Below are 25,048 nucleotides of genomic sequence, written 5' to 3'. Positions count from 1 at the left end.
GGGAAAATGCCACGAATTCTATGTGTTGCTCTGGAGTTCTGCGGTTCTCATTGATCAGTGAACTTGGTCTTGGCTGGATGTTCTTGCTGATCTTCTGGGGGAGGGATTTGTTGCTGTGATTTTCAAATGTCTTTGCCTGAGGCAAAGTTATACTACCTTTGCCAGGAGGCAGGCTAAGTAATCTGTTCGGTTTTGGTGTCTGGGGCTCTTGTTCCCTGAATGGGAGCTTTTGTTCCCTGAATGCTTTCCATAGAGCTTTGGGGGATGGGAATGAAAATGGCGTCCTCCCTATCTCCAGCCCGAAGGAGCTGAGAGGTCCCACTCCTCAGTGCATCCTCAGAGAGAAGCCATCAATCCCTCCCATCTCCCTGGTCTCTGACCACACTCCATGCTCACCAAATGTGTGACCAAGAGTTTCATTCTCTGGTGCACAGCTCTGTTTGGAGTCTCAAAACCCAGCAGTTTCCTACTCCAGATCCCTTCCAGATCTGCCACTTGTGGGGTCCCTGCTTGAAGAGCAGTGGCCCAACTGGCCTCAGATCATGGTATAAGTAGCTGGCTTCCCCTCTCTGATACCTGGGAGCTCTGTCACACTCAGGCACCCCTGGTCTTTCTGTGACCCGGTGGGTCCTGAGATGACACAGTCCCCATGAAGGCTCCACCCCTGCTCAGCCTCTGGAGCGATGTCCCTCAGTGGAGCAGACTTTTAAAAGTTCCAATTTTGTGCTCCACTGTTTCACAGCCTGCCAGGAGCTGTCCCTTACCCTGCAGTCTATCTTCCCATCGCTTCAGATTCACTTTGCACATCCCACCTTTCAGAAAGTGGTCGATTTTCTGTTCCTAGAATTGTTGCTCTTCTTTCTTCTTTTCTTCTATCTCTTGTTGAGTTTGTAGGTGTTCAGAATGGTTTGATAACTATCCAACTGAACTCCAAGGGCCTAATATTTAAGCCTCCTACTCCTCCATCATCTTGCTTCCTCTCTGATTACTTAATTTCTTATTAAATATTATAAATATGAAATTCAGGTATGAGAACCATACAAATTTAAGACCAAAATTATATCATTAAGGAGTACCTGAGTGGTGCAGTTGGTTAAGTGTCTGACTTTTGGTTTTGTCTAGGTAGTGATCTCGGAGTTGTGAGTCTAAAGTCATGATCTTGGGGTGGTGAGATCAAGCCCCCTGGTGGGCTCTGTGCTTAGTGCAGAGTCTGCTTTGGATTGTTCCTCCTTCTCACCCCCCCCCCACTTGTGTTCTCTCTGTCAAATAAATAAATAAATCTTTAAAAAGAAAGGAAATAATATCATTAAGTTTTTGAAATTTCAAGACTTTTTTCATGCTTAATTGTTTATTTCAGTAAAAACTTATAATTTAAAATATCTTTTGGGAATCTGCTTTTTTTCTTATAGAAGTTATTTTTATTTAGCAGGAAGAATGCAACATTAGTCAAAATAAACATACATTTATCTTTTATTTAAAAATGTATCATTTTTCCTCTCATTTAATTCTGTTTCAACTGATTCCTTTTTCTTTTCTTTCAACAGGCTGAGTTAAATGACCCAACTGATCCCTTCACTAATTATAGTACAAAAGTCTCATCAAATGTGGGGGATGAAACTTACTCTAAATACATAGGCTGGAGAATTGCCAATGCTCTTTCCAAACTGTTCTTCCCCTCCACTGAAGCCCATGTTCTTCCTTTGAAAGAACCATTGAAAAAACAGGATCCAGGGAAATATCTGAACAAAAAGGATTCTGTGAAGAAGAGAGTTCTACATGTTACTATAAGGTAAAATGAAGCATTATTCAAAATAGTCCTGTTACTCTAATATATTGCATTTCAAAGTCATATAAATGATATATAATATGTGCCACATTATTTAACACATTTTATCTTTTTCAATTCAAATCTTGGCCCCAACAGCTCCTAGGTATTCTATCATAAGCAAGGACTCTCTTCTTAGCAACTATTTCCTCATGTTTAAAATAGATAATATTATATAAAATTAATCAGTGTTTTAATATGATGAAAGCCTCCCATAACTGACCTTCATTTGCCTAGTCTACCACTGTCTCTCCCTATCATTAATTGCTTGTGTATCCTTTCAGTGTCTATAAAATGTAAACAAAAGGAATTGTATTTTAAATTATCTCTCCATTTTTACATAAAAGTTAGCATTCTAAATATATCATTTATCATCTCACATTTTTTATATAACTTCATTTCTTGGAAATATTTTTCATGCCAAATTTTTCCTATTGGTTGGCATCTGGATTGTTTTAGATTATCTGCTACTATATATTACCACAGAATTTAACCTTCCACTTCCACTTGAGGACTTTTTATACAAGAGAAAGTATACCTGCAGGTAAATTCTCAGAAGTGTGATTTCTGAGTCAGAGGGTATATACCTTTGTAATTTTGGTAGATATTTTCAAACTGTCTTTCAGAGGAATTGTGCAAATTTATATCCCCCAGCTCCCAGCAATATCTGAAGTACTAGCTTATTTTTAGTTTTTCCAGTAGAAGGTGTTGACAAACTTTGGGCTTTTGTAATCTTAAAAGTGAAATATGGTTTCTAAATATTGTTTTCTTTAGGTGAGTGGTGTGAATAATTTTCATATGTTAAGAGCCTTTTGTTTTTTATTTATATGGGAATTAACTATTTCTTTTGCCAATTTTTCCATTGAGTTTGTTTCTTTTTCACTTAGCTTTGCTAGAACTATTTATTTATTAATTGATGTGTCTCTTTGTCTGTGGTAAGAGCTAAAAATGTTGATTTTCCCCTTCACTTCCTATCTTTAAATTTTGCTTATAGTATTTTTTGCCTTAGTCATGTTTCTAGGTAATATAATTTATCAATTTTTCACTATAAATCTATTTAGAAAATCTCTTTTCATTTTGTGATTAAGATGTTGTCATATTGTTTTCTGGTACTTTTAAGGATTTATTTTGAATATTTTAGCCATTGGTCCATTTGAAGTTTGCCTGTGTGTGTGTGTGTGTGTGTGTGTGTGTGTGTGTGGTGTGAGCTGTCAATCCAGATGGCTACTCGGTCATCCTAACAATATTTATTGAATCACCTAGTTCCTTTCAACATTTATTCTGATTTAAAATGTTAACTTATTAAATACTAAGTTCTTATTTATTTTCTTTTTTATGTTCTAAAAGAATTTCAGTAATTTGGAATTATCTACTCTTTCAAGGTTTGATAAAATTTCCTCTTAAACCATCAGTACCTTATGCCTCTTCTAAGGGTAACTCTTTGTCAAATTTTTCTATTTTTGTATGGCTATTGGCCAGGATGCACAGGTACAGCTAAATTCAATTCTTTCTGTTTGAGGTCCATTCTATAAAAGTATCTGGAGTATCGACCCTGAATATCAGTCTCTTTTGTTCTTTCTCTTTTTTTTTTCAGTAAATTTTAGCAGATTATGCTTCCTTTGAATACTACTTATTTTATCCCCCTTTTCAGAATCATTTGGCCATATTTGACTAAAGTAGTGTATTAAGATTCCTCTATTTCTATGGTTATTTTCTTCCTCAACCAGTTCTCATTTTGTGTATTTACATTTTGTCCTTTTTATTCTTCCTAATTAATTTAATGTTTTATTTATTTTATATTATTTTTATACTGGACTAGCTTTCTACTTAATCTAAAAGCTCAGAGTTGTATAAATCATTATTTGTGTTCTGAAATTATGAAAATGTTGTTGTCCAAAGGTTGACTTTATTGGAGGTATAATAATTTGGAGGTATAATAATTTGGTGGAATAAGGCCAGCAAGCAGGCTTGGCTTTTGTGTACACCAAAAGTCTGCAGAGAAATAGAGGCTTGAACAGCATTCTAACATAGTTTCAAGCATTTTTTCAGGAATTCTAAAATCAGTGAGGAAGATTTGTGCATTTGAATTGAAGGATCACACAGACTGGACTTCAGTACTCTTGTTGGAAGAAAAAAACATTATAAAAATATTCTTCAGTATATATTATAAATATTTGTGAGGTTGCAGTATATCAAAGTATAATGAAAATGCCAGCTTTAAATATCAAGGGCTTTAGGATTTACTTTAGAATCCCCCCAAATAGTCTGTATATTCTCAAGGACCAAAGACATGGAAGATAATCAACCTGGGACCACAGAGAGAACATGGACAAGTGTACCTTGGCTTCTCGTTATGGTCAGTTGAAGGAAAAGATAGAAAACTAGAAAAACAGAAGAAACTGGATATGACAAGAGGACATGAAGGGTCAATAGACAGTAAAATGGCAGATGGAGAGGAATGGTGCCTGCTGGGACACAAAAAGGAAAAGCAGAAAGGGAGAGAAGAGGAGACATATTGGTAATGCTTAGAATAGCAGAGCAAGGGAGGCATCTGTATGGCTCAGTTGGTCCAACTCTTGGTTCTGGCACAGGTCATGATCCCCCCCCACTGTAAGATCAAGCCCCGCTTTGAGCTCTATGCTCACTGTGGAGTATGCTTCAGATTTTTTCTTCCTCTCCCTCCTGCTTGCTCTCTCTCTCTCTCTCTCTCTCTCTCTCAAATAAATGAATAAAAATATTCTAAAAAATAGCAGAAAAGAGAAATAAATATTATGAGCAGAAGGAAAGATGAAAGAGACAAATTGAGAAAAGATATATTAATGAAAGGTACAAATGAAGGGATGTGGACAAGGATTTGGGATAGGGGAAGAGAACATGCAAACTCAGAGGGAATCGAGACCAAAGAGTAGTGGGGTGGGGTTATGACTCAGAGAATTCCATAGATTTTGAAGGATTAGTCAATTAAATTTCTCACCAGAGTCTACAGTTCATTACGCAAATGATAATCATTCATCATTAATCTTTGAAAAAATGTTATGTCCTTATCCGTTTTTCACTGCTTATTACAGGCTCTAGCGATTTAACTTAGAGTATCTCTGACTCTGATGGAGAGAACCCCAGCAGCCTCATCATCCCTCTGTCGGGAGCATGTCATGTGGCACAGCTCAGGAGGCAGCTTTCACATGGCACCATTCACGCTTTAGCATGTGTGAAGGGTGCCCCCTGGAGTTATGCACTTTGCCAGCTTCCTTTAGGGATAGACTCCTCTCTGGGAATAGCAGAGGTGAGTGGATTAGCGCTACAGCTCAGTGGCCTGAAGACACAGGTGAGATCAGGCCTGACTGAACAGTTTATCCTGTCCAGTAGGAGTATGGGGATGAAATCTCTGCTTTTTAAAAAGTTGTTGAAAAGCAAACTTCAGTCTAAGCTATGCTTTGATGAAATCTCTCTGGCTCCCTAAACACAAAGCGTGAGGAATGTTATTTCTTCCATTTGCTTGATTCTGCATTTATTCAGCAATCTCACAGCTAGCTCCTTTTGTTGTTTCTCCACTTCCTCCCACTTCCAGGTCCACAAACTGAAATTCGTGCAGTTAATGACCATCTGAGCATGTTGAAGATTTGTAGCTAAAGCACAAAGACATAATTCAAAGCCCGCTGGGTGCTCTGCTCTTTTTCACCTCTTAAAGGTCTTGGGGTGCAGGCAGGGTCCTATCACCAGTTCTTCATCAAATATTCCTTAGAAGTGTCCATTTTGTGCTTCCCACCAATAGTAAGGTGAAAGACATTAAGAAGGCCAATATTTAAAGACACCTACAGAAGATGGGTAGGACAGGAAATTTAAGAAAGTATGTTTGTTTCTTCATTACCTTGGAGCACTAAATCATACTTACTTCACTGAAAATTTGAAATTTTACTATTAAGGAGAAAATAGGAGCTTCCTTACTGATGAAGCATCTCTTACATCTCACGACCTATAATTCTTTCCAAAAATATTTTTATTGTGTTTTTAGCCTATAAAATTCTTTGAAAGCAGGAATTCTGTCTCTTGTAGGTTTATAAACATATATTTTACCCTGAATGATTTGCAGACTTGACTTCTTTCTTTTATGAAAATTTTCAAAAGAAAATATCATTTTGCTTCTGTATAATGTTTTTATTTTTAGTTTTGCTTTTAGTTAGTGAGACATTCTTTTAGGTGCATACACTTTTTGCCCCTTAGCATTTTTTTAAATAAAAAAGATCATTATGCTTTCTTTATTATATCATATAAAACTGCAGCCAAAAATCTAGGCATATACTACTTCTACTTCAAAGCATAGTATTTTCCTTTTCTCTTTGTAAAAATATCATAAATTTACCTTAAGGCTGGGAATTGAGAGCTCTGAAGACCAAATTTTTTTCCCATATCTGTTTTGCTTCTGAAGTTTCTAAGTGTACTTTCTAAGCTTTCTTCCTTGAATCCCTATAAACTTACAAACAACTAATTTTTTGCACATATGTAAAGACTTGGAAAATTCTAACTTAAAACTTTATCTCTGACTGTGCCTAGTTTGCTCACAATTTTATGTTAGAAGACTTCACGAGACCAGCACATGGAAGAGATCTGAGGTAAAACTGACGACGGTGTGCTAAGAAGAATGTTGTCATTTAGGCAGGAAATTATACATGGCTGACTACGTAAACAGTCATACCCAAGGCCACTACATCTTCTCTGAAGCTTCCTTTATAAATGGAACTAACACCAGAGTAATAGAATGAGGAGTAGCTAACATTTACTGAATGGCAAGAAGGTGGGAAAGGTAAATACCACAGTGTCCCATAAGAACAGGCTTTATTGGAAAGTCCAGTGGTCAGGAGTGAGGAACTTGTTTCTTTCTCATCCCATGGAGAAGGGTGCTGGAGTTAGGAAAATAATTGGACATCTATTCGGTTTGTGTTTTGAGGGAAAAAGCCCCGTCTGATTGCTATTGTACCTTCTTATAGTGGAAGTGTGAAAAATACCTTCTCAAGAAAGAAATACACATTTTGGGCTCAGTTGCCAAGCCATCTGAGATGGGGGACCAGTTGGTTAGGGGATGCTAGAAATGCCAGCTCTCCAGAACCTGGAGCCCTTGGGAAATTTTCTTAGTGGTTGAAAAAGATAGCCCTTGGGCTCCTTGTGAAGTTGGGTTTAGGAGAAACTCCACCAAATATAGGGACTCTTAAGACCCCTACTTCTAGCCCACAAATTGCTAGGCAATTCAAGATGAATCTCTGATGTCATAGTTGAACAATTCTATTTGTTACCCCATTTGAGTGCCTTTTATAAACAAGGCACTGTGCTAAACACAGATGTATGACCTTTAGATGTTGATAGATATGAATATTTTGTTCACTTTATAGATTTTATAGATCTATAAATATCTCCACTTTGTAGATGTAGCATCTGAGAGGTTAATTAATTTGCCCAAGGACTCACTGTCATTAAGTGCGGGAGTTTGAACTTATGTGTACTGACTTCTGAGTCAACTGTGATGCTGTCTTTTCCCTTATGTGAAATTCATCTGGTGGCAAAGCCTTGAGCAGTTTGTTAAAATTGGTGCAGCTTCTTTGGAGAACAGTGTGGAGATTCCTCAAGAAATTAAAAATAGAACTTCCCTATGACCCTGCAATTGCACTCCTGGGTATTTACCCCAAAGATACAGATGTAGTGAAAAGAAGGGCCATCTGCACCCCAATGTTTATAGCAGCAATGGCCACGGTCGCCAAACTATGGAAAGAACCAAGATGCCCTTCAACAGATGAATGGATAAGGAAGATGTGGTCCATATACACTATGGAGTATTATGCCTCCATCAGAAAGCAAGAATACCCAACTTTTGTAACAACATGGACGGGACTCGAAGAGATTATGCTGAGTGAAATAAGTCAAGCAGAGAGAGTCAATTATCATATGGTTTCACTTATTTGTGGAGCATTACAAATCTCGTGGAGGAGGGGTGTTAGGAGAAGGGAGTTGGGGTAAATTGGAAGGGGAGGTGAACCATGAGAGACTATGGACTCTGAAAAACAATCTGAGGGGTTTGAAGTGGCGGGGGGGGTGGGAGGTTGGGGTACCAGGTGGCAGGTATTATAGAGGGCACGGATTGCATGGAGCACTGGGTGTGGTGAAAAAATAATGAATACTGTTTTTCTGAAAATAAATAAATTTATATTAAAAAAAAAAGCTTCATCAGAGGGACACCTGGTTGGCTCAGTTGGTTAAACAACTGCCTTCAGCTCAGATCATGATCCTGGAGTCCCAGGATTGGGTCCCACATCTGGCTCATGGCTCAGCAGAGAGTCTGCTTCTCCTTCGGCTTGTCCTGCCGCCCTCTCATGCTCTCTCTCTTTTTCTCTCTCAAATAAACCAATAAAATCTTAAAAAAAAAAACTTCATAAGAAAAAGCTTTTTATTTTTTTTTTCAATTTCTGTCTCTTGATTTTCAGAACTTGATTTTGATTAAGGAATGTTTTTTCCTAGGCTCTGCATCTCTCTAGTTAATATTAGGAAATCTGTGTCAGGGTGGAGGCACTCTCAGTAGGTCAGTATGATTTTTTTTTTCCCATTGGCTTTAGTGAAAATCATACTGACTTACTAGAAAGTGCCTCCTCTTTGATGTAGAGTGCATATATATGAGGAGAGGAAGAGAGGAGAGATTCAAAGTTAAAAAAAGATGTCTTAAAACTTTCTAGTTCTGTTTCACAGGAGGTTAAAAAGAAATATGTGTCTCCTTCACAAAATATCAAATATGTTTATTTATCATTTCTTTCTGATTGATTTAGATTAAATAATTAAACATCTCTGAGCCCCAGGCTTCTAATCTTTGAAAATGTGAAAGCTGTGTATCCTTTCAGGTTTGTCCTGAAGATAGAAGGAAAAACTGTAGACAAAGAATTTGGATGTGTTAGTTCCTTTTCCCCTTTGTTCTATAATTTAGTAGATTTTCTAAAAAGGTTTTTCTTCAGATTATAATATTTAATTCTTAACTTAGGAAAATTAGGATCAATAATAAGTGGAAAATTTAGATTTTTGTGCACATATATTACTAAACTGAGAATTGCTGTTAGCAACTTTTCAAAGAGAGCTTATAGTTTCATGATGACTTCCTTTTTGGTCATGTCTTATTTCCCTTCCTGTTTCTAGTTTTAGAATGAAAACATAGTTCATGATGGTTCTATGTTGTGCATGCATTTTGAAGATATGTTGTCAAGATGCATTATGGAAGAGTAAAGCTTGTAATGTTAATAGTTAGCATGGATGATCATAATTTTCAGCTGGAGAGATTAAGAGCATGAATGTGTCTTCAGAGATGATCTCCTAATTTTTGAGCCTTTGTGATTTGATTATTAAAAAATTAGTTATATCATCAACTCAGATCAATCACTTAAACTGTTATGACTTCTAGAAATTGGGTAGGGAGAGGGTTGTTGGGTTATGTGCTATGGTGAGTACTGTGAAGTGTGTAAACCTGGCAATTCACAGACCTGTACCCCTGGGACTAATAATACATTATATGTTAATAAAAAAAAACTAAAAAAAAAAAAAAAAGACTTCTAGAAATTGAAGTGGTATTAGAAGTGAAGTCCAACTGCCAGTGACAGAAACATGCTTCACACGCCCCCACATCCATTTCCAATACATGACTCAGTTTACCTGCAGTCTTGCCTGAGAGATAAATCAATCTTCATCTGTCTTCTACTATTTCCTGTCCTTTCCTGCCTCTTCACTGGAGCATGGTCTGAACAGCAATTTTAGATGTCCCTCAATGGGACATAGCCTTATGCTTACACAATAGAAGTCTAGCTTCAATAATCATCAACCCCAAGAGTTTTCCATTCATAGAAACATGATGAGAATGAAAGATTTTTAAAAATGGCTGAAGTATTAAAATGAACTGGATGAGATGTAAAAAATTCTGTGTTTCAAATACAGGTCAGCTAGAATCAAAATATAGCCTTATGGGAAGACTAAGCTGTGTAACAGAAAACAAAAACAACCTATTTTTCTTTTCTGTTTTGTTTGGTTTATCAAGTGAACTTTGCTCTTTTTAAAAAGGAAACTTGGCAGGTAGCATTATATAAGTTTAAGATGTACAGGTATTACTTTGATACACTTTATAAATTGTCATATGATTGTCAATGTAGTGATATTTATCATATTACATAATTATAGTACAATATTATTGTCTATATTCATTTTACTGGGCATTTTAGCTTGTGGGTTATTTGCTTATTTTCTCATTACAAATATTTATCTTTAAGTACCATCACTCTTCTTCCTCTGTCACCTGTCAATCATCATTTTATTCTGTTTATTTTTATAGGTTTAACTTTAGATTTCACTTACTAGTAATATATATTATTTGTCTTTCTCTGACTTACCTTGCTTAGTTAATGTGCTCAAGGTCCATCCTTGTTGTCACAAATGGGAAGATATCTTCCATTCTCATGAATAAAGATGAAAGCAAAGCTTTGTAGTTTTCATTGTATGGATGTGTCACTTCTTTGGTTCAGTTTATCCTTAAGTATTTTGTTGTTTTTGATGCTATTGTGAGTGGTATGGTTTTGTTTCTTTTTCAGATGCTTCATTATTAGTATAAAGGAATGCAATTGATTTCTATATGTTGATTTTTCACCCCATCACTGTACTGAAATTGTTGATTAATTTCAGCAGGTTTTTTTGACTGATTTTTTTTTGGGGGGGGTTCTAAATATAGGCTCATATCTCTGGCAAATAACAATTTTACTTTTTCTTTTCTACTTTGAATGTCTTGTATTTCTTTACCTTGCTTAATTGCTCTAGCTAGGACTTCCAGGTCTATCCTGAATAGTGAGAGTGAACATCTTTGCCTTTTTTCCCCTCCTAGGAAAAATATTTTCAATTTCTCTCCATTGAATATAATGTTAGCTCTGGGTTCGTCATATATGGCCTCAGTTATTTTGAGGTATGTTCCTTCTATACCTACCACTCACTTGAGGGTTTTTATCATGAAAGGATGTTGTATTTTGTCAAATGCTTTTTCTGTGTGCATTGAGATGGTTGTGTGATTTTTCATTTTTTTTGATGTGATGAATTATGTTTATTGATTTGCATCTGTTGAATAATCCCTGCCTCCCAGGGATAAATCTCATTTGGTATAATTGTTTTAATGTGTTCTTGAATTTGGTTTGCTAACATTTTTTGAGAATTCCTGCATCTATATTTATCATGGACATTGGTCTATAGTTTTTCTTTCTTGTAGTATCCATATCTGGTTTTGTTAATCAAAGTAGTACTGTCCTCATAGAATACATTTTGAAGTGTTTCCTTCTCCTTGATATTTTGGAAGAGTTTGAGGAGGATTTGGTATTCTTTAAGTGTTTGGTAGAATTCTTTAATGAAGCCATCTGGTCTTGGAATTTTCTTTGTTGGGATTTTTTTTCTTTTTTATTGTAAATATAATGTTTCTTTCTTTTTTTTAAATTAACATATAATGTATTATTTGTTTCAGGGCTACAGGTCTGTGAATCATCAATCTTACACAATTCGTAGCACTCCCCATAGCACATACCCTCCCCAGCGTCCATCACCAGCCATCCCATCCCTCCCACCCCCTACTGCTCAGCAATCCTGTTTGTTTCCTGAAATTAGGAGTCCCTTATGGTTTCTCCCCCTCTCTGGTTTCATCTTGTTTCATTTTTCCCTCTCTTCCCCTATAATCCTCCGTCCTGTTTCTCAAATTCCTCATATCAATGAGATCATATGATAATAGTCTTTCTCTGATTGACTTATTTTGCTTAGCATAACACCTTCTGGTTCCATCCACATTGTTGCAAATGGCAAGATTTCAGGTTTTTTTGATCACTGTGTATATATATACACAGTATATATATACTTTTGATGACTATACACACATACAACACATCTTCTTTATCCATTCATCTGTTGATGGACATCTAGACTCCATAGTTTGGCTATTGTGGACATTGCTGCTATAAACATTCGGGTGCATGTGCCCCTTCTGATCACTGCATTTATATCTTTAGGGAAAATACCCAGTAGTGTGGTTGCTGCGTCATAGAGTAGCTCTATTTTCAACGTTTCTTAGGGACCTCCACAGTGTTTTCCAGAGTGGCTGCACCTGCCTGCATTCCTACCAACACTGTAGGAGGGTTCCCCTTTCTCCACATTCTTGCAACACCTGTCATTTCCTGACTGGTTAATTTTAGCCATTTTGGCGGGTGTGAGGTGGTATCTCACTGTGGTTTTTAATTTGAATTTCCCTGATGCTGAGTGATGTTGAGCACTTTTTCATGTGTCTGTTGGCCATTTGGATATCTTATTTGCAGAAAGGTATGTTCATATCTCCTGTCCATTTCTTGATTGGATTATTTGTTCTTTGGGATGTGTTGGGAATTTTTTGATTACTTAGATAATGTCCTTACTTGCTACTGGTCTATTCAGATTTTCTAATTCTTCCTGACTCAGTCTTCTTAGATTGTTTCTAGAATGTACCCATTTCTTCCAGGTTAAGTAATTTGTTGGCATGTAATTGTGGTGTTGTCTCTTATGATTCCATGTATTTCTGTAATGTCAGTTTTCATGTCTTCTGTTTCATTTCTAATTTTATTTATTAGTTTTCTCTCCCTCTCCCACCTTTTAAGTTAGTCTAGATAAGGCACGTTAATTTTGTCAATCTTTTTAGAACCGGTCCTTAGCTTTATTGATCTTTTCTACTGTTTAGATTTTTTGTTTTGTTTTGTTTTGTTCTTTCTCCATTTATTTCTGATTGCTACTTAGTATTTCCTTTCCTCTGCTAAGTTTGGGCTTACTTTGTTCTTTTTGTGTCTATTTTCTTGAGGTGTAAAGCTAGGTTGTATATTTGAGATCCTTCTTATATCTTAGTATGTGCATTTATTAATATAAACTTTCCATCCATAACTTTTTAAAGTATTTGATATGTTATATTTTCATTTATTTTGAGATAGTTATTTTTTTTCTTTTGATTTACTCTTGGACCCAATGGCTGTTTAGTAATGTGTTGTTTAGTTTTTGTATATTTATAGATCTTTCCACTTTCCTCTTATTGTTGACATCTAGTTTCATACCATTGTAGTCAGAGAAGATAAGTCACTCTTAAGAGGATAAGTCACTCTTCTTAAATTTGAGAAGATGTTTTGTGGCCTATCTGATTTATCCTGGAGAATGTTTCATGTCTACTTGAGAAGAATGTGTATTCTACTGTTTTTGGAGGAAATGTTCTGTAGATGTCTATTGCGTGTTCTAAAGTATGATTCATTGCAACATTTTATTGTTGATATTTTTTTAATCTGGATGATCTATCCATTGCTGATAATGGGGTTCTGAAGTCCCCACAATTATTGTATTATTGTCTATTTCACCTCTAAGGTCTGTTATTAATTGCTTAATATATTTTGGTGCTTGGGTGTTGGGAGTGTGTATGTTTATGATACATCTTAATGTATTAACTCCTTTATTATTTTATAATGATCTTTTTTGTTTCCTGTTACCCTTTTTTGGCTTCAAGTATATTTTGACTGATTAAGTATCAGCCTTTGTTTTGTTTCCTTTTGCTTGGAATACAATCTACCATCATTTCACCCTGAGTCTATGTGTGTCTTTAGAGTTGAAATAAATCTCTTTCAGGCAGCTTATAGTTGGATCTTGTTTTGTTTTGTTTTAATCCATCCAGCCTCTCTGTGCCTTTTGATTGGTGAATTCAGACTGTTTACATTTAGGGTGACTATTGATGTGGAAAGATTTACTACTGTCATTTTGTCTTTTGCCTTCTTGTTTTATGTCTATGTTATAGAGTTTTGCTTTGTGGTTATCACGAGGTTTACATAAAACATTTCAAATAAAATAGTCCTTCTTCAGAGTGCCTGGGTGGTTTAGTCAATTAGGCAATGGACCCTCAATCTCAGCTCAGGTCTTGATTTTGGGGTCCTGAGTTCAGGACCTGCATTGGGCTCCATGCTGTGCGTGGAGCCTACTTAAAGAAAAAAAATAGTCCTGGGGCACCTGGGTGGCTCAGTGGGTTAAGTCTGTGCCTTTGGCTCAGGTCATGATCTCAGAGTCTTGGGATCGAGTTCCGCATTGGGCTCTCTGCTTGGCAGGGAGCCTGCTTCCTCTTCTCTCTGCCTGCCTCTCCGCCTACTTGTGATCTCTCTCTCTGTCAAATAAATAAAATAAAATCTTTTAAAAAATAAAATAAAATACATTTTTAAAAAGTCCTTTTTCTGCTGATAGCAATTTATCTGTATTCACATATAAAAGTCACATCTTTTTCTCTTCCCTTTTTATATTTTTGATCTCACAAATTATCTATTTTTATGCTGTGATTTCATTACCAAGTTGTAGTAATTAACGTCATTTTTAATGTTCCTTCCTTTAACCTATATGCAATAGTTAAGAGTTTAATATGTTATTCTTAAAAAGTTATAATATTCTTTTTATCACCTTAATCAGAGTTTTTCATGCTTTTGTCTCTTTTTTTCAGCTTAAAGATCTCCTTTCAACATTTCTTCTAAGGCAGGGCTAGTGGTGGTAAACTCCCTCAGCTTTTCTTGTCTGGAAAAACTTCCTTCTTTATATCTGAAGGATAACTACTGGATAGAGTATTCTTGGCTGGCAATTTTATCTTCAATTATTTTGAATATTCAATCCACTATCTCTTGGCCTGTAGAATTTCTGCTGAGAAATCTAGTGATAGCTTAATGGAAGTATCTTTGTATGTTACTTTTTTCTTGATTGTCTCTGAAAAATATTTTTTTGAATCATTGACTTTTAATGGTTTTAATAAAGTGTTTCTTGGAGAAAGTCTTTTTGTGTTGAGATAATAAGATGTTTTATTAGCTTTATGAACTTGTATATCAAGTTGCTTCCTCAGGTTTGGGAAGTTCTCAGCTATTATTCATTTAAACAGTCTCTCTGCTCCCTTCTCCCTCTTTTCTCCTTCTGGTATACCCATTATTCTTATGTTGGCTTTTCTAATGGAGAAATAACTGTATTATAGGGTTCACTTTTTAAAAATCTTAGTTCTCCTTCCTCTTACACCTGAATCACTTCTGTATTTCTAACCTCAAGCTTGCTTGCTAATTCTCTCTTCCATATGATCTGTTCTATTTCCAATTCATTCTAATGCATGCTTCATTTCATTTAGGTTCTGCAGTTCTAGAATTTCTGCTTGCTTCTTTTTTAGAATTTCAGTTTCTTTGGTAAAGTACTCCTGTTTGTTAATTTTATTCCTGAGATCATTGTATTGCCTTTATGAGTTTTCTTAGAGTTTCTTTAATTTCTTTATAATGGCTGTTTTAAATTCTTTATCAGCTAGATTGCAATATTCCATGTATTTTTGGGTTCTGTTGATAGAAGATTATCATTTTCTTTTTGTGATACCATATCACTGTGATTTTTCATTGTGTTTGATGAGAAGCGCCTCTGCATTTGATGTGGTGAACACCTTTCTTGTTAGAGGATGGTTTTGTTTACTTTCATCTTAATAGTTCTACAGGTTGGTAGTTAGGAGTCTTCCTTTTGCTTTCCAGAAGATGGTGCTATAGCACAAGTTTTTGGTTTCTTTTGCCAGCTAAGATTGGGAGTGGTACATAGGGTGGGGGGAAGGTTTGTGGCAGGGGTCAGGGGGAGGTGTACAGTTAGTACTTGGAACTTTGGGTTTGCCCACAATCTGGTATGTGGATCCTCAGTTGAGGGGGTCCCAGAAGTGTGTAGGTGGTCCTTTTGCCTCCCAGGGAAGAAAGCAGAAGATGCTTTCCTTCAGTGCTCTTTGTCTGCCTACTTCCCTTTCTTTTCTCTCTGTCTAATCACTTAAGTCTCCCTTAGAGACAACAACTGGTCCCTCCAACTGCAGTACCTGTGGCTAGGCAGACTCCCACTCACCCCTTTCACCTGTTACTTCCTCTGTTAGATAAGGTGTATTGGCTTACTGTTAGATCCTCCACTGTTTTCTTTGCTATCACTGCCTCTGCTGACACTTTCCTCTCTCTGCCACCTTTTCCCTGGTCTAGTCCACACACTCTTGGGTTCACAGACTGATGGCTCTCTTAGGTATTCTGGTATACTGTGAAGAGATGTTCGCGCCCCACCCCCCATTATGGGTGTCTAATTAGTTGTAAATCAAAGGAGAGAGAAAATAGGAACAACTCACAGGACCATGTTGCTGATGTCAGCACTTAGCTCTTCCAGAGAAAAGGACAGTGTTCAGCTTGTGATGAAATGCCATTTGCAGTGGTTGATAAATGTGTATTAGCTGCTTGATTAGAATGTAAACTTAGGTATGGCATTAATCAGATTAGCATAGCCTCTCACTTTCTAGTTGGATTTGTACCCCAACAATTTTCTGTTTTTTCATATATTCATCTAATCAATAATTATTTATTGAATGCCTAATATAGGTCAAACACTATGAAAGAAAATGAATAAAATTAGTTACAGTACTTCCCAGTGGAACTTATAAGCAAGTATAGGGGATAGATGTTAATTAAAATCACAAATTAAATCTTTATAATGGTAAGTGCTATGAAGGAGTATTATATGGTGTTATAAATAATGATAAGTGCTTCAAGAGAGAGGTACATGGTATTAAGAAGACTTGGCGTTGGGGCGGAGATCAGGGAAGGATGGTGGTGTGCCAAATAGAGAGGCATGGGATGTACAAAATCCCCTTGGTGAAAGGGATTATCAAGCATCTAAAGAGCTAAGAGAACAGTGCTGTGGCTGGGTCACTGAGACCATGGGCAGCTGAGGCTGGAGACATGGTTAGTTTTCAGCTTTATCTTAGAAGCCAAAGAAGGAATTAAATTTGCTTTGTTTGGATTGGTTTGATTTGGTGGTGGTTGTTGTTGTTATTTGTAGTGTAGTGAGGAGTAGATGGTACAAAGCTGTTTGTGTGTGTGTGTATGTGTATGTGTTTGAGTTGTGGCATGATCATAGGTATGAAGGACTATAGCTAAGTGACTTTGTCATTTAACTTCTCCACACCGAAATGCCTTTCTCTATAAAATTGAATAATGATAGCACCTTTCTTACTGGGTGCCTATGAGAAAGTTAATTAAAAGTCAATTAAAAGTGCTTATTACAGGGTGCCTGGGTGGCTCAGTGGGTTATGCCACTGCCTTTGGCTCAGGTCATGATCTCAGGGTCCTGGGATAGAGTCTCGCATTCGGCTTTCTGCTCAGCGGGGAGTCTGCTTCTCCCCCCGCCCCCCTGCCTGCCTCTCTACCTACTGGTGATCTCTGTCTGTCAAATAAATAAATAAAATCTTTTTTTTTAAAGTGCTTATTACAGAGATGCCTGGGTGGCTCAGTTGGTTAAATATCTGCCTTCAGCTCAGATCATGATCCTAGGGTTCTGGAATCAAGTCCTACCTTGGGCTCCTTGCTCAATGTGAAACTTTCTTCTCCCTCTGCCTGCAGCTCTCCCTGCTTGTCTGTGTGCACGTTTTCTCTCTCTCTCTGACAAATAAAATCTTTTAAAACAGTGCTTATTACAATATCTGGCACAATGTAAGCACAAACATTTTCATTATTTATTAATAAATATATAATAGTATGTTTATAAATGCAACATAATATATGCTGCTATTGATCAATATCATATGCATCATAACAATTTTCACTACTGTTGATGGCTTTGTTATGCAGGAGATGTGTAGGATGTTGTCGCAGATAACATACACTATGCTGCGGCAGTAGAAATGGGTAAGAAGTAGATGGATCTGCATAGTATCTGGAAGAAAAAGCAGCAGAAGTTGAGGATAATTAGAGGTGAAAAGTGACATGAGTGAGGAGTAGGAAATGTCTTTTCCAGTTCGATCCACTAATCCAGTAATGGTTCCATTTACTGACACAAGGAATGGTGGGGGAGATTAAGGTGTAGCTGGGAGTAGAGGAAGACTTTAGACTTTAGACTTTAACATGCTTTAGATATGTTGAATCTGAAGCAGTGATATGAGTTCTTCAAGTGGAGATATCCTGTTGGCAGTGAATTTCACTTCTGTAATTTAGAGAATTCTGAGCTGAGTCATAGAATGAAAATGTTGACTGATTGATGGGCATAAAAAACACTGCCTTGGTAAAGAAGTTTAAATGAGAGAGAAGGCAAGGCTACCACCATTTAACATCTGAAAAAATGGTAAAGTAATGCTTTCTAAAAATTTTAAGTATATAGAGATGTCGATATTAAGGACATAAAAGGGAGACTTTCTTATAACCCACTCAATAGTGATAGAATCTCCTTCTTTGAGTATCTTAAGCAGCACTTTCTGCTCACTGCACAGAAAATATAAATGCCCATGACAAAAAAAAATTGTTTGTATATGAAGCATACCTTCAAAGAACTTGCAGTATCTACCTAATGAAAACAAATTAAGTGCCCAAACAGTGCATGAAGCTTTCCAAGTTTGTAGAAAAGATCCATTAGTCAGGAAGGCCAATAATATGGTATACTGCTCATAATATATGTATATTTATGTATACACCCAGCAGTAATAAACTTCTATCTTATAATGAAACATTTGCACATATGAATAAATACCAAGACTGGCACCAAAATACCAAGAAATTATAGAGATGGATTGTCACATAGAAGCAAAATGTAATTGGCCTTTTTGGTTAAGAATGTTACTAGTCTTTCCAATTATTTTAAATATAAGACTTGTTAATGATGTATTTTTGTCATTAGCAATGGCACAGTATGTCTCTTCCATTTAATCCAATAAACAAGGTACAGAGATGTGTGTTTAGGGAATTAATTTCTCCCCATAAGCACTTTCAGAACCAGTACTTCATATCCTCCATTTTCACTTGAGAAAGTAAAACTTTCTCAGCCCAAACAAGTTAACCAGACTGTGTGAAATGTTCATGGCAAGGACTGCAGTGAAATAAGAGGTCTCAGAGCAGATTCAAAATGTCCTCTAAATAGGCTCCAGGTGTTCTGCACTAGGGAGCCCCAGTGGAGAAGAGCAATGCAGAAAAGAGAGCATATGATGGAAGATACCAATTGGGAAAATAGGAGAAGGTACCATGAATGGATGAAAATTGTGTAACACTTGTTTCTGCATGTCTTCATTATCTCCAAACTATTTAGCTGCTACATTTCTAGAATTTGTGCATTTTAAAATAAATTTGTTGTGTGCTGCCGATTTACCTTCCTTCCCCAAACTTTAATGCTCACATTCTAAATTCTTTTTATTTTTTTTCTTTCATTTTCCACCTCTCTCTTAAAAGGGTACATCTATACCCAACACTAATCATGCCTTATATCTTTAATAAATTGTCACATCCATTTATCATTCTGAACAGCTTCCACTTTCAACGCCAACTCTGTCACTGCAATATAAGATCAGTAATTACTAAGCATCCATCATATCTGAAGTGATATGTCCCTAAATTCTTGGCTGTTCACAATAGTTCACTAACCTGAGTCTTGTTAAGCTAGAACGAATGTCGAGTGGCTCCCTTTCTCTCTCCCCCACCCCCACATAAAGCTATTCAAAGAAAAAAACCTATCTTTAGCATTGTAATTTTACTAAATCATTTACATGAGCAAACCAATATTGTCACACAGAAGTCTAAGCACAGCTGGCTGACAAATCAGCCACCTATTAGCATACTGATATTAAGCAAGGAGGGCTATGGTAAGTGAATTGTACCAAAAAAAGGTCACATCTAATAATTTCACTAGCTTACATTGCTGAGCTATAAATAGCATGTATTGCAGCCAGCAGTGATTTTTAGGAGTCTGTCTCTAAAGGCCAAGCATCCAAAAGGAATCTAACTTACTCCTCCTCACAAATTCCCAAAAGCCCATGGATCTTTTTCCGATAATGTTCACCTTCTATTCATGGATAAGATATAGGAAGAAGAGACAATAAATGGTGAATTCCATTTGGCACTCAGGACAGCTTCCCTGACAGAACCGTATCTGGCTGGGAGAGGTGAGTCTGGAAGTGACACATCCTTTGGGCTGAGGCAGGGCAGTTAATCCCCTCTTAGAACCTGGGCCAGCACCTCTGTGCCGCTCTTCTGCATATCTGCCTCTGAGGAGTTTCGGTCAAGTATGAACTGGATTAGCCCAGACCGAAGTTTTGGCACATGTGTTCAGCATACCTGTCCCGCAGGAGTGGTGGTCAAGGTGGCAGAGGTGATGGAGTGGTGAAAGTGGTAGCAGGAACAGGCAAAACAACTGGACAAGTCGTGGCTTACTAAATCAACCTGTAAGACCCTCTGCTTCATTTGGGAAGAACTTCCAACATCTCTGTATTCATCCTAGTTGTCTTCAGTCATCATGTAGCACTTGCTGTCACGCAGTCTTAAACACAGCTGGCCAAAGAATGAATGGCACATTACGCATACTGATAACAAGCAGGGAGAGTTTATGACAAAGGCATTTAAATAAAAGAAAAAGTGATAAAATTAGTTCACAAGCTCCCTTTCCCCCATCTCTTGTTCAGTTCCTTATTCTACTCTATTAATAAGTCCAATGTTATGAAAGTCTCTAAATTTTGGATGCTAGACTATCTAGAAAACCACTAATACTGTACTTGAGTCCAGATAGGATCAGTGTGTAGTATTACTGTACATTTTTCTATCCCTGGCTAAGTAAGCAGTCACTGTAGCCCTGTATTGTAGAGTATTATTGCCACTAGGTCAATATGCTCAGGAGTGTGATAAAGTGATAGGCCAAGGTAGTGGTAATAAGGCTGCAAGATATGAAAAAGAAAAGTATAATTGCATTTTGGCATGATATATATACAGAACACTATACATTTAGGAAAGAATGTACTTAAATAAGAGCACCGAAATTCTCAAAAATGCTTTTTCTCCCTTTCCTTCCCATACTTGAGAGATGCAGCTAATCCAGCCATGACTCAATGGGCTTTCCAGTCATCAGAAATGGAGATTATTTAGTCAGTGTTCATATGCTCTGTTGCTGAGTAAGCCCCACTGTCAGAAAGCCATTCCATATCATTCACCTTTAATTGTGGTTATATATTAACTGCTTGACTGAGAATGGGAGAAGAGGGCAGTTAATTTGATTGATGGAGACAGCCATCAATCAACAGGAATTTCAGTCCTGAAATTCCCTCTAGGACTTCAGTAGATCCTTTTTGGCGATCTTGGTACATCACAGCTGTAGGATAATTGTTATATTTCCCCTCTGTTCTGTGGAAAACTACCTTTAATACTGTTTTCTCAGCTTACTTGCATTTAGGTTATTGGGGACTTAAATGATGAAGGGTAAAATGGACCATTAAATACCTTCATATGCTCAAGTTTAAGTAGATTTAAAAATATATGTAACCTGAAGGAAAATGGGCTTGTACCAGAGAGAAACAAAAATATAAAAACCCGAAACATAAAACATTAAAGCAAATAAAAAAACAACACTTGTCTTGAAAAACAAAAACAAAAACAGGTCACAGCCTAACTTTACAAAGATTTTTAATAGAGTATAGTAAAATATTCACAAACTTACGATAATTAAAATGGCATGCCCTAAAGTGACTGTTACAAATAAAGCTAGACAAATAACTATTTTCATTTATAGCTGCACATACACAACTTGTTTAATGATTATAAATTGCCTGATGGGTTTAGGCTTAAAAGCTGCCAAGATTGGGGCACCTGGGTGGCTCAGTAGGTTAAGCCTTGGGCTAAGGTCATGATCTCAGGGTCCTGTCTTAGGATCCTGGGATTGAGCCCTGCATTAGGCTCTCTGCTCAGAAGAGATTCTGCTTCCTGCTCTCCCTCTGCCTGGTGCTCTGTCCCCTTGTGATCTCTCTCTGTCAAATAAATAAATAAAATCGTAAAAAAAAAAAAAAAAAAAAAAGCTGCCAAGATATTCCAAGGATTACATGGTATGACTTGCAAACAACAAACAGGGGAAGAAAGGGGAAAAAAGGGATCAATTATCCAATGTTCTTATACAATTTTAAGGCTCAGTTTCTTGGGTATAGAAGTCAAGGACATCATTTTCCTCTAAAAAAAAGTCAGACAGCTCCATTTAATGCTCAGTCATTTGACAGCTACACAGATTAGTGTTTTGGAAGTAGAAGATAAGGTGAAGGAAAAACATTTTCTATAATTCAGCAGCAAAATTTAAGGCTTGCTCTGTATTTTTGTACAGGGCTAGGAGAATGAGCTTATAGCTAAGAACAAAGAAAAGAGAAAAGAGAAGAAAAATATCTTGGCCAAATTTATGCCAGAGAATTCCAACCTATGCAAAGCTGAGTAAAATAGGATCTGGGTGCATTTACTAGACACCTCTGGATAAAAAGTGAAATAAATCATTGAATTAAGTTAGTGAAGTTCAAACTGATAAGCATATTTGTGTTATTCTGTTGGTCCCTTAGTTTGACGTTTCCCTTGAATTTTGTACTCAGGTATACAATCACCTACATGTTGCTTTCATTTAGATGGTCTTATAAGCACCTTAAATTTAACATACCAAAATTAACTCCTCTTTCTGACCCAACCTGCCCATTCCATTATTTTCTCGGTAAATGGAAAACCCATCCTTCTACTAATTCAGACTTTGAAACCATCCTTGACTCCACATTCACTCACATTTTATGCTCTATCAGACAGCCCTGTAGTTTTTACTTTCAAAACACTTTCATTGTCTTTCACTACTTCCACTGCTTCTGCTTGATTCAAAAAGGAAAAGAACAAATTAACATTTGGGATAGGAGAGTCTAACTTTTGGAAGGGACTTTTGTTAAGCCTTGCAATGCTGGCAAGAGTAGTAGGAAGCTGAACAGAGCTGAAATCTTTTCTGTAGACCAGACACAGTGCTAAGCACCAGAGGTAGAGTGGTGACTTAGACAAACAGGCTGTTTGCCTTCATGAATTTCATAATCTCAGATAGTGGACAGATAAATCTATAAACAAATGAGGTGATTAGAGATTATTTTAAGACCCATGAGTGAAATTAAGTAGGTAGATAGGATTGGAAGTAATTGGAGAACCAGGAAAGATCTCCATGAGTGGAGATTTTGATTTCGATTTTAATTTTGGGCAGAGACTTGCTGGAGGAGAATCACCATGCCTTGTAAGGAACAATGCAGGCAGAGGAAACAGTGAATGTGAGGGAAGGGAAAGATTTACCACAAGTGGTAACTAAAAAGGTGGTCAGTGTGGTTGCAGGGTAATGAGTGAGGGGAGAGTAGGAGGGGCTGTCACTGAAGCCAGACCTACAGGCTATCAGTCCAGATAAGGAATTCTGGATTCATTCCACTGCAAAAGGAAGTCACTGGAAGGTTTTAACCAGAGGCATAACAGAGCCAGTTTACCTTTTAAAAAGAACAACCTGTGGTCTGACAGTGAAGGCTGAATTAAATTGGCATTACTCGTATTCCTTTAATCCCCTTTTCGAGGTTTAAAACTCAACTTGAAAATGACCTAGGTTTATGTTAAATGCCTGTTGAAAATTCCTTTGATAGGACTCATCCTTCCCAATCATCGAGATATCCATTTTCATCTACAGCTCTATTAACTGGCTATAGTTTCAGTGCCTAGAAACTGCCTCGAAATTCACTGGTACACTATTTCTGGCCTGATGAGGGCAACGTTTGATCAACTCATTCAATGCGATTAGCATAATAAGAATAGAATAGTATTTATGCAATGACACTGATATTTTTAAATTATGATAATATGAAAGGTCAGATTTGAGGTTAGTCTTTAATTTGGGGTCCTTTGCTTTAATGGAGATACTTGCATGTATTTAACTTGTTTAAAAATCATACACACACATACATACATAAATATATACAGTCCACAGGGAATTTATTAGCAAAAACAAAATAAACCATACCCACTCACAAATTTAGAAATTATGTTCAATTAACCTTTTTTTAATACTTAAGATATTTGCTATCCCAACAATCACAATAATAACCTGTGTTTCTTTTTAGTCATCTCTTCCTTTACTGCAAAATTTCAAGCAATAAGCAAGGAAAATTCCCATTTTCATAGACTCCAATTATAAAATTTATTTTATATTGCATATACTTTTTACACTTCAGGCTCTGAGATTATTCTCCTAGACATAGCTCCCAATTGTAATTCAATAGAGATATATTAAAAACTAAACAAAACTTTACTTCCCTACAGTGTATTCTCAATACAGATGAGACCTACACAAATTAGCTGAATATGCTAGAGCTCTTTCCCACTTCTGATGGTTCTTGTTATCCACAACCACCTCTTGTGTACTTTGTTAGCATCAACCAATGATTTTTGAGATGTTAAGTTACAATGTCTTAAGGGTATTTCTTCCAATGATTACTGAAAATTTTGTAGAGCTCTCTTGAAGGCATGAAAGCCATTGATCCTACAGAATGAATTTTTAATGGAGGAAATTCCAGGAATATAGCCAAGTCATGTGGGGGCTATTTGGGATCTTCCCTTAAATTACCCACTGTAAAGACTCTTAAAATGGTTGTTCTAAGACTGTACCTGTCTGAGAGAAATTTACCTCATGAAAAATTATGCTATAGCTTTGTAATAAAGGCACTGAGAAGTTTTTGTCCTTGATTGTACTTAAAATGTCATCATAATTTCCTCTTAAGGGTTGTATAACATTATCATAAGGATAAGGAAATATAATGATTAATTATAGTACGATTAATTAGTATTTACATTTTACTTTTCTCTTGAAATTCCTTTATAAACATAAGCTAATTAATAGATCAGACCCTGATATTTTGTTTAATGCTTTAAATTATGATTTATGTTTAGCTGAAGTGCTTCTTTAGCATTTTTATTTGGTGCAGCATATAATAGAAGGACAGATATTTCATATATCAGAAGGCAGATATTTTTCTTTCCTCTTCCACTGTAAGCAGGTGAAAGGTGTTTGGATCACTTACTACACCTATTTGTGCTTGCAAGAGCTCTAGAAACAATAGGAAGAAAGTCCCATTGTTTGGAGAAAATTTTAGTGGGATATAACATGTAAATTTATTTCAGAAATAAAATGCATACTCCTATAAAGCAGGAAAGAATCATTTGTAAACAAACCACACCATTCCATATTTAGTATTGTGACTAGTTTATGAAAATTTAGAAATGTGGTCAGAATTCTTTGCAAAGTGAAAGAACTACTTAAATGTCTAGAAAGCCTTATACTTTCACATTGTAGCTGTATATTTCCCCTCCCTAAGTATCCTTTTCA

General features: G+C 36.5%; 1 protein-coding gene across 1 annotated transcript in view; it reads left to right on the top strand.

Moving 5' to 3' along the window:
• The window catches only part of TMEM232 (transmembrane protein 232), a 262,209-nt gene that overhangs the window by 115,478 nt on the left and 121,683 nt on the right, over nucleotides 1-25,048 (top strand). The window contains exon 12 of the mRNA XM_059416391.1: nucleotides 1,545-1,789. Coding sequence (XP_059272374.1) covers nucleotides 1,545-1,789 — 245 coding nt within the window. The remainder of the gene's footprint in view (nucleotides 1-1,544; nucleotides 1,790-25,048) is intronic.

The sequence above is a fragment of the Mustela nigripes genome, chromosome 12 (assembly GCF_022355385.1).
Source record: "Mustela nigripes isolate SB6536 chromosome 12, MUSNIG.SB6536, whole genome shotgun sequence".
Taxonomy (NCBI): Eukaryota; Metazoa; Chordata; class Mammalia; order Carnivora; family Mustelidae; genus Mustela; species Mustela nigripes.
This window is presented reverse-complemented; position numbering and strand designations above follow the sequence as displayed.